General features: G+C 35.9%; 1 protein-coding gene across 2 annotated transcripts in view; it reads left to right on the top strand.

The window, feature by feature from the left end:
* Window positions 1-14,601, top strand: part of put (activin A receptor type 2 punt) — a 212,732-nt gene that overhangs the window by 92,204 nt on the left and 105,927 nt on the right. For both annotated transcript variants that reach the window (XM_090393363.1, XM_090393371.1), the window contains exon 4: window positions 2,818-3,137. In XM_090393363.1, coding sequence (XP_090249489.1) covers window positions 2,818-3,137 — 320 coding nt within the window. The remainder of the gene's footprint in view (window positions 1-2,817; window positions 3,138-14,601) is intronic.

Here is a 14,601-nt window from a genome sequence, read left to right as displayed (position 1 = left end):
ACCTGGTTTTACTCCATTTCCCAAGTAAGCAAACAGACTAAAAGTCAAGTTTGCGCCTGCAATTGATGCAAGTCTAACTGATCCCACAGGTAGTGCAGGACCAGGGCAACTCGTGGCAAAGGTGGAACAAGCTCCGATCACTAATCTTAATATTTACCCTTAATGCCAAAACACATCTCCAAGAAGGGGATGTATGATGTTTTTGTATTAAAGGCAAGGGGCCACTACCCAGACCGGTTTCGACCTTTATTGAGGTCTCGTCAGTGGGAGCTAGGCTAGAAATAGAAATACCAAGATTTAGTAATACAGAGCTTGTAAGTATTTTGCCAAAACAAGTTACCATAAGGTGTTTTAACCTTATTAAATAAAAATCTCTGGAGGAGATATAAATGTAGAAAGTATATATATATATATATATATTTAAATAAAAAAAAAAAATATATATATATATACAGGGTGTTCGGGATAAATTTGACAGTTTCGTAAGGAAAAAGAAAATCTTCTTTGTATCTATTAAATTTAATGAATTGACAAAAAAACATTACAGGCAGAGTTAATTACAATACTATCAACAAGATTTACTCAAAATAACCACCATTAGCATCGATCACAGCTTCAATTCTGCTTCGGAACCTCGAACAAGCTGATGCTACAGTCTCCCTGGGAAGGGCCGCAAAAACTGTTTTAATTTTATCCATTAACTGGGCTTTTGTATTACTGGAAGTGCGATTGGTGTCTTTTTCAACTGCGCCCCATACAAAATAATCCATGGGGTTAAGGTCTGGGGAGTTTGGAGGCCAAACATTTGGACTGGTGAAGTCGTAGAAATTTTCAGACAACCATTTTTGACTTTTCCCAGAGGTGTGGCAAGGAGCCGAATCCTGCTGCCATACATACGGCCTACCATTGGCTACCCTTGTTATCCAGGGCTTGACTACAGTTAGCAACTCCACGAACAAAGCCCGAATTCCAATGCCAGGGTTCTTCAACACCTGTTCCTGCAGATTTGCGAGGAATTCTGCTGTACGAACGCAATCAAATCGTCTGCTAGGGATCTTTCTTCTTGCTACATCCTCGTAGTCACCATTGCAAGTCTCTAGTTCATTCCTGATTGTTTTTACTGTATTCAGGGAGCATTGGGCAGCAGTCGTAATATCCTTATTTTGATGGCGGGCACGAATCATCATGATACAAGTTATTCTCTTCCATGATTCAGGTGGGTTCCAGCTATCCATCCTTTCTGACATCTTGTATATGAATGAAGAAGGGTCCAAACTTTTAAATGAAGAGAAGTGTGTGTTAATACATGTAACTTACGGAAAAATATAATTAATTATAAATATGTCAAATTTATCCCGAACACCCTGTATATGTAATTATTTATTTATTTTGCACCAGAGGTCAGGCTAGTTTTTGGGTGCATGAAACTACCCCAAATTTGGGAGACTTACATTTTGAGAACTTCAGCCCAACTGCCAAGACAACCAAATTAGCCCACCAGAGGGCACCATTAGGACTTTAGGAACAATATTAGTTTCTTGCTTTCTTCCTCATTTGCCTTTGTTAGTGCCTGCATGCACATACCATATCTTTATGTTCCTGAAGATGGCAACGTGACATTGCTGAAATATAGAAGTTATTTATTAAAGTTACCTTTAATTAATAACAGCTCTATACAAACAAAATCACAGACATAGCCAAAGCAGTACAAGGAGCACACAGAAACATCTAAGACTCTTCAAAGGACAAGACAACAACAACCTTTAATTAATATACTTTATATGCATTGTTAATTCTGTAAACTAATTACCAGTTTTTTCAAGCAATCGGATGTTCGTTAGGTAACATATTATGAACTTTATACCAGTTTTATATGATGTATTCCTTTGCATCTCTGTGACTAGCACAGTGTACTTGTTTTTGATACACTTTCACTATATTTGAGTTAAAAAATAGACTGAATGTTATTTTCCATGTCATTCTTCTTATGTTAGGAACACATACAATCACTTTATCTTTTTTATTCACCATGATCATTAAGATGTTATAAAAAGAAATTCCACCATAAAAAAACAGCAAAATATCAGCAACTAACTAAATAAATATGCTATTTCTTATTATTTTCACATGCCATGAATTAAAACAATTATAAAAATCTCAACTTGAACTGTCTACACATAGACCTTCTGAATTTTGTGGTGTATAGCCACTTCAAAACTTTTATACCTCTGTAATTCTCTGCATTTTTTGTTAAATATCTATTCCAGCTGCTGTTCCAAATTTATGTTTTTTTGTGTGTGTTTTTATACTTCATATTATTGATATATATATAATCCTGGTTGCATTCCTCTCAAGTATTTTAAAGAAATTACTCCAAACAACTGAATACCTTTATCTTTAGTTTCTTGCCAGCTTTATCATCCTTGATTCTCTACACAATACTCTTTCCTCCATTTCTGAGCTTTTTCAGTGACCACCATAACATTTTGCCACTTTCTATATATTTATGTTCTATATTTGTACAAGTCTTCCCATGACTTGCTAACTGATTTTACTCATATGCAAAAAGAAAGTGGTAACTTTTAGATAACTTTTAATTTATATTTTTTATAAAAAATTATATTTTTAAATAATAGGCTATTTTATTGTCATTTTTAGTAGTAATTTAAAATTTTCTATATAATAACTGTATAAAGAATTTTTTATATTTGAAATGTATAGATTTTGTTGCATTTTCTCTTCACTTAATATAACTTAATATTTACAGCTATATGATATTAATATTTTAAACGAAAGTTGTTGTTGTTTTTTCTTTAGTATTGAAACCTAGTACTGGTCTTCCTGTGCGGCTAGCAGCCAATAGTAGCCAAGTACTAAATACTTTGGTATACACGCTGGTACCATTTGCAGGATTAACTCTTGTCTTATCAGTGGCATATTATGTGTATCGGCGGCGTCGAATGTCATATTTTAATGAAGTACCAACATCTGAGCCCTCACCTTTGCCAACACCTTCCCCTTTATTAGGTCTGTGTCCAGTGCAGTTGATTGAAGTGAAAGCCCAAGGTCGTTTTGGGGCAGTATGGAAAGCACAAATTCTAAAGGAATATGTAGCTGTTAAGGTATTTCCTCCCCAGGTAATTTATTTATTTTTTAAAGTAAAAATTTTAGTAATTCATTTTAAAAAAAAAACTAAATGATTGTTATTAACACAAGATATAATGAAATTTACATTGACTCAACCAATTAGAGGCCTAAAGTTAATAAATAATTCATCTAGTGATAGCCAGACAAGAGAAAATGACAATAATGCAAGATTTGAGAGTGTTTTGGGGAGCTGGATGTGTAAGGCCAGATCACTTTAGTAATAACTGAGATTGTGTGTGTTATTATATCTAGGACATTGATGGCGAACCTATGGCACGTCAATGATTTACAGGTGATATCCTTTTATACGCTTATAAATTATTCAACCTTTTTTTTTTAATTGTTACAATACATACAAGTTAAATTTTGTTTTACACGAGAAAGCAGCTATGAAGACGTGCATATGATTGTTGTGGTATTAACGAAAGATCGCGCGACTTAAAGATAAAAGCAAGCAGACAATTTTTTAATTGAAATTCTAATTCTCTTCAAACGAATCCCATAACATCTGCAACTGTCATAACAACATTTACTATATATATATATATATTTCTTCATTTTAACACATTCACGATGGGGTGTCGTTTATCGTTCCGACAGAACTTCTCATTACCGGTGGGCTCAACTCACACAAAGTTTCAACCCTTGGTTGATTTTTTTGCGTTTGAGCTGGAAGGGGAAACTCACACAAACATTATATGGCATGTTTCAATTCGTGGTAGAATTTTATTTGAAGTTAGTCGTGATCTGTCATATTGACATCGAGAATTTCAAAAGCAATCAAACAAACACTTATTTCATATAATTGAAAAATTGGACAATAGTTTTTAGTTAGATAGTGTTTCAGTGTGCTATATATGGTTTTGCTTGAGTATATGCAACCTAGTTTCTGGGGGCATGTGATTCATTAGTTAGTGCCGTTTTTATTCCAGCTGTCTCTAATTGCACTATTTGTTGAGAAATATATTACACAGACTGCAAAAGCCTCCATAACTTAATCAGCGATACAATAAAATTATTGTACTTGTTTTTCTTGCATCTGCAATATATTGGTTGTTGGGGAGGGCATGTTGTTAACTGCAGGGAGCGAGTTACTGTCGCCTCGACGTGAACATATTTAAACATTTTTCATGTGCAAAGTATATGCAAAACTTTTTAATGTCTTTTTTCGTAAAGTAAAATCAGGGGTGCGTATTATATGTGAGAGCAAGTTATGTTGGAGTAAATACGGTAAGCATTTCGCCGACAAGTTGACATCCTTCTGCTTCTCTCCATGTCAGCTGACTTGTATTGTGAGTTACAATGCATAAATATTGTTCTCACTACCATTTGTTTTTTCAAAACCATTATACATTTATATATAAATAAAATAAAATAAAATAAAAACAGGCCTGCTACGAAAAGTTGACTGAGAAGTAATAATTGATTGTTATAGATTTTTAGGTGCTGAGCTTAGAAAAAATAATAAAAAAATTCCATCATTCACCAATTTTACCCAATTTCTAATTTTATCCTTTTTATTAGTAGTATTTAGATTTAAATTCAGCGCATTGGTATTTATTTTCATTCTCCTTTATTTACAGCTGTGAGTTGTATAAGTGCTTTTTTGAAGTGCCTTTTTATGTAAATAAAGAAATTTCCATGAAACTCCTCATTCTTAAGATAGGAGAGAGAGGGAGGAATACAGATAAAAGTGCAGGTGGCTACTTTGAATCTGATTCGCCGAGATAATGGATGACTTTCCTGTTGTTGTCACAGAGAGGTTTTTTGTGTGATTATATAGTTGAACTTTAGTTGTTGACTACTAAGGTTATCACATTTCTGAAAGGTGGCATATTTTCTAAGTTAGTGTGATTTAATTTAATGCGTTTGGGGATTTTTTTTTATGTTTTTACGTAGTGTCATGTTATTGTTGATGTCATTCTTTAAAATTCGTTTAACTATGTTTTAAGTGGTGTTTGTAATGGCTTCAAGAGGTTGCAAAAATTCACCTAACATTTCCTGCTACATATGCAGGGGAGTTAGTGGTAAAAAAACAACCAAGAAACATTACATATTTCATGAAAAAAGTGTAAGTTGCGTATTTTGGGATGAAACTTGATGACTTAGATAAACCATGGGCGGCGCATATAGTATGTTCCATTTGTGTAGAACTTAGGTGATCAAAGGGAGAACAAAAATCTTTTCATTTTAGAATTCCCATGGTATGGTGGTGACCTCGCAACCATGCCGATGACTGTTACTTCTGTTCTTTGAATGTTTGAGATTTTAATGTGAAAAATAAAAAAAGACATTTCCTATCCTAATTTACCATCTGCAATACGCCCAGTGAAACATGGTAATGAAATACCCATGCCAACACCTTCACAGAACCACTCAGCAGTGATTCAAATGAAAAAGTTGAAGATTTCAATGATGACAAATACAAAGTGGCCCACCTGAACTTTTTTCACACACCGATTTAAACGAGTTGGTCAGAGATTTTGGTCTCCCTAAGAAATCTGCAGAACTGCTGGGCTCGAGACTAAACAAAAAGAATTTGTTAGCCCCTGACACTTCTTTCTCATGGTTTAGGTATAGAGAAAGAGATTTTCTTCCTTACTTTTCAGAGGAAGGTGATTTAGTTTACTCTAGCGATATTCCCTGACTGATAAGCAAATTCAACGTAAAATATGAAGTTATCGATTGGCGATTGGTTATCGATTCCTCAAAAGAAGCCTCAAAGCTGTGCTTCTCCATAATTACAATAAGTATGCTTCAGTACCAGTGTTGATGTCATTCTTTAAAATTCGTTTAACTGTGTTTTAAGTGGTGTTTGCAATGGCTTCATTGCAAAAATTCACCTAACATTTGAATGGCGCATTCTGTGCATTTGAAAGAACAATACGAATATTTAGCCTTCATTCTCAGCAAACTTAAGTACAACGATCATGGATGGACAGTCTGCAGTGATCTTAAAATCAGATATGATTTTTGGGACAATAAAGAGGATACACCAAATACCCGTGCTTTTTGTGCGAGTGGGACAGCCGAGATCGAGAGCAACATTGGATCAAGAAGGAATGGCCAGAAAGAGTCACATTAGAACCTGGAAGTAAAAATATGTTACACGAAACTTTGGTTGCTCGGGAAAAAATCCTTTTAACCCCGCTTCACATAAAGCTGGGATTGATGAAGCAATTTGTCATGGCTATGTCAAAAGAAGGAGAGTGTTTTAAATACATCCATGCAAAATTTCCAGGATTATCTACAGCAAAATTGAAAGAAGGTATTTTTATCGGTGCAGACATCAGGAAATTATGAAGGATAAACTGTTTGAAGAAAAAAATGGCAACTGTTGAAAAAGAAGCTTGGAAAGCTTTGAAATCACAAGGACCCCAACTATAAAATGATTGTGGAATGTTACAGAAATTCAAGGATTTGGGATGCTCCATGAGCTTAAAAGTGCACTTTATCAACTCTCATTTAGATTACTTTCCTGAGAACCTGGGAGCTGTCAGCAAAGAGAGCGATTCCACCAAGACATCAAGGAGATGGAAAGAAGGCATCAGGGCAGGTGGAATGTTAAAACTATGGCGGATTATTGCTGGATGTTGCACAGAGATGACCCAGGAAAATAATTTCACAGAAAAAAAGTACAAAAAAGAAGCTTTGAAGGAAAGAAAAAGAAAAAGACACCACAATGAAATATAAAGTATGTACTAAAGATGAATCTTTAATTACTTTAATTAAAATTTTTTTCTTAATACTTTCATTCCAAAAATGTTTATGGAAATTTTTCAATACTGTTATTTTACTTAATATAATACATTTTAAAGCTATTTTAATGTAATATTGAGATCTATTTTGTGAAAAATTCTTTCGTGATAGAGAAAAATAAAAGAGATATTTGAAATCAGCGGTCAAGAATAAATCAGAAACAGTTAATAGTTTCCAGACAACTTTTCATGACTCGAATTTTGCAGGCCTGTGTAATTATTTATAAAATATTATATATACAGGTAACCCTCGTATAATGCAGATGTTAGGTTCCGCAGAAATGCTGTGTTATATAAATCGCGTTATGCGAGACTCAGATCACATAGAAAAAGTAGGGTTGTGTCCCGAAATCCTTTTTTTTTTTTTTTTTTTCAAATTATATAAACAACAAAAAATATTTTTATTTAATTCAGGTAATTCATGTAAGTTAAGAAAACATATAAACTATGAAACAAATACATAGTATAAAAGTATAAAAATTACAAATTGTACTCTTAAACTTCATTGCACATAATTCACAAATGTTTTAGACAAAATAAAATAGTGCTTATTTTAATATTTCATAGCATGAGCATTTGAAGATTGGTTAATAAACGCTGGTTTCGTCATGTAATCACCTGATGCATTACTACAAAAGAGTAACTCAATCTTTGGATACTTTGAATCCAGAAGCTGATCTTTTATTTTTTGAAATATAGGTGCATTTTTGCACTTTTTTCCAATAACCCAGATTAATCTGCAATGAACACCTGGTCTGCACTATAAATGTTTATAAACTTTGAGAGTTTTTTGTTTAATAAGATTTCCATCCATAGGAATTTCTTTTGAGGTGCAATCTTCTATTGAAATCATTAGAGATTTTTCCATTAGAATATCGCGTACAATGTGCTTTGCACTTATCATTGACCCAGCAATAAACACTTTCTCGGATTTTATGTTCATTTTGTTTGATTGTTCAAATTGTTGATTCATTTAAATTCAAAGTCCCTGCAAAAACTCCTGGTTTTTCTCCATTTTTCAACCGATCCAAGATTTTGAATATTTTTCTTGGAGAGAAATTAATTTTGTTTTCAATGTTGGTTTTTCCCTTTCGTTGCAGTTTGTGGCCATTAGTATAAAAATAATTTTTTGCACAAAAAAAAGCAAGCATTACATATTGTATGTTACTCACCAGAAAATAAAGTGCTCAGCTTGAGATGAACACACACTTATGCACTTTCCTGGCAGAAATGAGGACAATTTTCAACAATAAATGTTTTATACTGTAAACAATTGAGGTACATGCGTGCTAAAGGGTATTTCCCCTAATATAAATTCGCTACTTATAATTACATGCAGGATACAGGCAGACACAAATTTAACGAAGATAAAATTTGATTTTTAAGTCGCGTGATGAAAAGCATATGAAAAGATAAAGGGTTACCACAATTTGTAGACCGTGTTTTTATCGGAGCCGTGTTGTGTAAGTACCACGTTCAACAAGTGGGTACTACAATTTTAGACCGCATTGTAAGTACCACGTTATACGAGGGTTACCTGTATATATAATTACATAGGCCTGTTAATTTTTCCCCCTATTAAAACTGCCCGGCACATCAGCAACTTAATTTGTAAATTTTTGGCATGCGCACATAAAAAGGTTTGCTACCACTGATCTAGGAGACCAAATGTCTCATGATGGAAGAGCTATTGGCACAACTAGATAGAGAATACTACTGTTTAGCAGAAATTGGATATGACCAGAGAGGGATTGACAAATCTGAGCTGCATGATCATTTAAAGAAATGTGTACATCAGTTTGCTGAAGAGACACTTGGAAGGGAACAAGAGGCAAGTAATTATAGAATGAATTGATGGTTTGAAAAGTAAAGGAGAAAATAGAAGAAGGAAAAAAAAAAAAAAAAGCATACAAGAGATTAAAACAGTAAAATCCCTCATGGTAGAGAGGAGTATAATAGTATTAAGAGACAAGTAAAAAAAAAAGTGGTGTGGATAAGGCTAAAGAAGAATTGTGGGAAAACAAGTGTAATAAAATTTAATACGTATAGTTGCTTTGCTGAGGCCTGGCAATTTGTGAAACAGGTAAGAGCCCAATATAGATCTCTCTCTCTCTCTCAAACAGCATATCATTTCCCTTCAAGATTTGAAGAGTATTATGAAGGTTTATTATATGAGGATATAAGATGGAATACGAAGAAAATGAGAGATTATTATCAAGAGAAAGGACATTTAAAATAACAGAGTGTAAAGCTGGCTGTTCAGGCATCAAAGAATGGAAAGCCAGCTGGCTCTGTCAAAATGGAAATAAAAATGTTCAAGTATGGGGGAGGGTAGTAAAGCATTACAGTTTCTGATAGTGATGTTTAACAAAGCGACTGTAGGTAAGGATATTCCTTATGAGTGAACTTTTATGTTGGAGGTTTAATTGATTTTTTCAAGACTCAGAAAGAATTAAATTAGAATTTAATACTCCTATATTTCATCCTAGTCACTAGGACATCTACGGGGATTACAAAAACAATTAATGTAACATGCACACAAAAACTTACAATACTAAGCCCAACCACGTGGGTGACACTAAAGTCCTATCTAGGTGGAGCACCCTCTAAGGGCGGTAGTAGGTGGCCTGGAATGTAAAGTGGGACCTCTGGTGATGAGTGTTTCCCAAATTTTCGGAAGCTTAATGCAACCGTATTTGTTAAGATTTGGTTGGTTTCTGAGAGCTGCTGCTGCTTCTAAGAAAAGTCTCTCTTTCTTGAATTTGCTGTGGTGGAGCATGGTGGTTTTCTTCCATGATACTCTGTGGGTGGTGTCCAAAACATGGTCAGCCAAACCTGAATGGCCATAGTTGTGTTTAACGATGTACGACTTGTGTTCCTCCAGGCGGATGGATGCTGATCTGCCTGTCTGTTCAAAGTACGCAAGCTTACAGGAACAGGGTACTTTGTAAACTCCAGGCAGAGAGAGAGGTGGGAGCTGATCTTTCGTAGAACGGATAAGGGTAGCAAGTTTGTGGTAGGGCTTATATGCTGTGTGTAGGTTATACTTTTTTAGTATCTTGGCTATTTTTTCCGAAGTGCCTCGGATGTTGGGTATGGTGATGGCATTTTTAAATTCTTGTTGACGAGAGGGACAGGGAATGGGGGAGGAATTGATTATTTTTTGATACTGTGTTCACTGTAGCCATTGGAGAGGAAAGTTCTGTGTATGTGGTTAAGCTCAGTAGTGAGGGCTGTTCCACCTGGAACAAAGATTGTGGGCTCTCTTGGTAGGGGTTTTAATGATGCCATATTGTTGTGAGGGGTGGTGGTGGGAGAGTTTGTGAATGTATCTGCCTGTGTGTGTGGGGGGGGGGTTTCTGTATACAGTGAAGGCAAGTGTATCATTGGGCAGGCACGTGACTAAGCTATCAGGAAGGGTAAACAATTGATCTTTTCCTTTTCCATAGTAAACTGGATTCTTGGATGTAGGCTATTGAGATGACCGAGGAAGGAGTCTAACGTGTCTGGGCCATGAGGCCAAATGGAGAACACATCATCTACATATCTTAGCCAGATAGAAGGTTTGAGTGGGGCTGAGTCTATTGCTTGTGTTTCGAAATCTTCCATATAGAAATTGGCAAGGGGGGGGGTGAGAGGGGGGAATCCATGGCGGTTCCTTCTATCTGCTTGTAGATTTTGTTATTCCAAGAGAAATACCCAGAGTTGATGGCAAAGGAAAAGAGATCTAAGATGTCAGAGGGGAAAACGTTTTCTAAGAGAGATAAAGTGTCAGTTAAGGGAATATTGGTAAACAAAGAGGAGATATCAAATCTTACCAATATGTCTGTATTGTTCAAGGTTAAATTTTCTGTGAGGGCTTTAAAGTGGGTCGAGTTTTTTATATAGGAAGCTGAATTTCCGGTGAGGGGGGACAGAGAGTTGGCCAGCTGTTTAGACAGTCTGTAACAAGGTGCATTATTGGCATCTACTATAGGTCTGAGTGGGGAATTGGGTTTGTGGATTTTTGGTAAACCGTATATTCGGGGGGGACGGGAGCGAAAAGGTTTAAGTTTTTTCGTGACGTCAGGGGGCCAGGAGGTTACTTTTTTAAGTAAGATTTTTAATTTCTTAACTTGTGTTTTTGTGGGGTCGTGTTCTAGCAGGATGTAGGTAGCACGATCGCGGAGGATAGTGTTCATTTTACGATTGTATTCGCTGGTATTAAGAACAACTGTGCCATTACCCTTATCTGCTCTGGTGATGACGATACTTTTTTCTTTGCGTAGTTTCTGGAGAGCCATGTGTTGGGCATAAGATAAGTTACTTTTTCGGAGGCGAAGAGTGAGCGAGGTTGTTGGCTACCTCCGACAGTAAGCGACCGATCCCCCGTTCGACGTTAACCATTACATCGAGCACCGGCACTTCTTTCGGGGTGACAGCAAAATTACGGCCAAGGGCGCTGACGGCATCCTCGTTGAGCCTTTTGGAAGAGAGGTTAATAACTGTCTGGAGCGGTTGAATTTGTGGTTGTGGTTTGTCTTTAACCAGGTTGTATTTCTTGATGTGTTTGTTTTTTACTTTTTGAAATTCTCTCTGTGCGGAAGTTTCCGAAATGTCAGAGAGAATCGACCAAAGTTCAGGGTTAAGAACGGTGGAGAGCTCTGTATGTAGGGAGCCAATGGCGGCGTTCGTCACTGCGAGGGCGGCACGAGTAGAGGCGATTTGCTCGCGTAGTAATGCTAGGCTGGCACGTTTATATATACGGAGTGCTTTTTTGGAATGGAAATTGGTCTTCATTTTAACGCATTTCGGTATCACTCTTGTATCCTGACATCTTTTTAAAAAGGCCAGCCTATTTAGTTGTCTAGATAGTCGTAGTTTTGACTTACCGTATTGCTTGGATTTACGTGCTAAATCTTCTCCATGGATGATTAGAATTCTTGTGTAGAGGCTTAAGTGCTGTGAGGACATTATGTTGGAGGTTTAATGGATTTTTTACAACACTCAGAAAGAATTAAATTAGAATTTAATACTCCTATATTTCGTCCTAGTCACTAGGACATCTACGGGGATTACATTTGTGATACATAGCAGTCATCTATAAGAAGGGCTGTGAAAGAGCCTAAGAATTGTAGTGTTGTAGTGTGTTCAGTTAACACGATATTTAGTTCATTTATGAGGGATAGAATTAAATTCAAGATACATTTCCAGTAATTGTGGAAGCAATTTGTCTTATCTTACAGCAGAAGGGTCTTGTATAGATCATTTATTTTCCTTACAGAGAATTTATGAAGTGATGCTCGCACTAGACAAGAAGGATGTGTAATACCAGATGAGAAAGTTGTTAGATACATATAAACATTGGGAAATGAAAGTCAATCTGTCAGAAATCAAGTACCTAGTTGAAGGGGATAGTGCAACAGATCTGTTAGAGGTGGGGAATCATAAAATCATTGGATGCCTTCATTTCAGTTCCATGTTAAGTGAACATAGCATTCCAAACAGGACAGGCACACATAACTATTAGATCCATGAATGGTATTGTAAGTTATAAGGTCTGAAGAAAACTCAGAATATGCTGTATCAGATGATTATAAGGCATACATGACCTATGGATACAAGTGTTGAATCCTCACTAGTGGCCAAAGGAATTAAGATGAAGTATGAGAGGCACCCAATAAGGATTCTGAGGAATGGATGTATTGTATTTGAAAAGCCTCTCAATTGAGAGGATGGAAGCATGTTCCTCCATCCTCTCAGTGACACTGGAATTATGAATTGCTCACCCTCTCCCTGGAAGGAGAAATGCTCAAGGGCTATGTAGAGAAGAATGATTGTGAGAGAGTTCTGAAGTAAAGAGGGATGAGGATTAAAAATGTTAAGATTGGAATCTAAGAACAGTAAGCTATTCTGAAATCCCATTCTTGACAATTCAAAAAGAAGGGAAAAAAAAGCATTGTCAGCTTTTCTAAAGAAATTACCACTGTAATAACAAATTGAAATGAAAATGTAGCTAATGTTCTAATGTAATACCAATGTTATTCTGAATGAAAATTCACTATAGCAAACTTTCCATTACAATAAACTGAGTAAGCTATTCCTTTGGTCCCTACATCACTTGAGTTTGGGAAATCATACCTAAAATTGAAATAAAAAATAACCTAAAGCATTGGCAGTCAATTAACTTTATTATCTTCCAGTTACAAAGAGGAAATGGACACAAGTGAACAACAGCTAACCTTTATTAGTCAACCTCAGGATAGGAATTAGCACCACCATGTGAACAAGTCAGCTTCTTAATTAAAAAGACAGAATAATTATGTTGGCCTGGGTATTTATTAGCCTTTAAAATTCTGTTTTCAAGTAGCAGTGAAAGTAAAAGTGTGACCAAGGAATCTTAACAAGTCTCTTGTTAATTTTCTTGATGCATCCTCTCCACTCAATTTTTTCCATCTCATTTTGCTGTAGCTAACAAAATTTTGTTTTTTCAACCACATTTCATTCACAGCATGAATATGATTTAACTTCTTTGAATGCAAATATGGAAATCAAATATAAACTTTGATATTTAAAAAAAATGAAATAACATACAGTAATGTACTGTTTGTCTGTGCGGTTAGCCGAGTGGCTTTGCGCTTCGCAACCATATGCCTGGGGAAGGAATGTCCTAGGTTCGATTCCCGTCAACAACGTGAGGAGCTTAAGGATCTTCCTCAGCCATAGCCAAGTTAGCTGGTCTTGGGCGTGGACAGCAGGATTTTTTCTGCCAGTTTATCTGGGGTTTTTCATCCTGCAAGCAGGCAAACCGGATCCTTGAACACACAAGCTACAGTCATAAAAATACGGCAAGGAAGGCAACGGGGAAACCACCTTGCGTCACTATCTCCCTAGTAAGTAGCTGCAACCCTCTCAAAGAGAGGAAGCCACGGGATCAGATCAGAATATACTGTTTATCTGCTCTTCAAAACAATGACTCTTCAATTAACTTACTCTTGCATGTTAACCGACTTCTGATACAGCACCATGCAATTGTACTTTGATTATCAGAACGGCAAACTGCCTTCTTAGTGTGGTCTGATAAACTGGATTACTGTAATACCAAATTATTGTATAAGGAAAAAGAAGAAGAAAAAATCTAGTTTCATCCTTTTATTTTCTAGTTTTAAAATGTCAAAATCATAAAAATAATGAAATAATAATTTAAAAAACCTTATCTCAACATACATTGCACTATAGATTTACAGTCTTTTTTTGGCAGGAAGTCACATAAAAATGGTTTAAGTTTTAGGAATTTTGAGATGGTTGTAGTTGTCTGCATTATCCTGAAGTCTTCGCAATAATTGGTAGCATGAACTTACCATGAATGTGCTGATGAACCCATGCTTTCTTCTGATATGACTTGTTTTCACAAATGGGGCTCTCTTGTGAGGTGAATATTGCTGCCTTATAAGCATGTCTTCCCTAGTTGGTGAAAATGCGATCTAAACGATCTCTGGTTCGTAGATGACTTTCCTCTCCAAGTGAAACATCGCTGCCCTGCTTATTGGAAGTGTGAATTGGTGTGGCTATTACCATATTTCATCTCCAAAGTAGAGTCTCTGTTTCTGTCCCATCAGCTGGAAATAATCCTGCTGTAGTTTACTTTGTCAGGTCAGGCTTGAAGGGAGTTTGTATATAGAAGAGGATAATGTTAAAACAATGCTTAAAGGCTTGA

Source organism: Typopeltis vanoorti, chromosome 1, assembly GCF_054136105.1.
Source record: "Typopeltis vanoorti isolate ZY-2024b chromosome 1, IOZ_Tvanoo_1.0, whole genome shotgun sequence".
Classification (NCBI taxonomy): Eukaryota; Metazoa; Arthropoda; class Arachnida; order Uropygi; family Thelyphonidae; genus Typopeltis; species Typopeltis vanoorti.
Note: the sequence above shows the minus strand (reverse complement) of the source record. Positions and strands in the feature narration are given on the sequence as shown.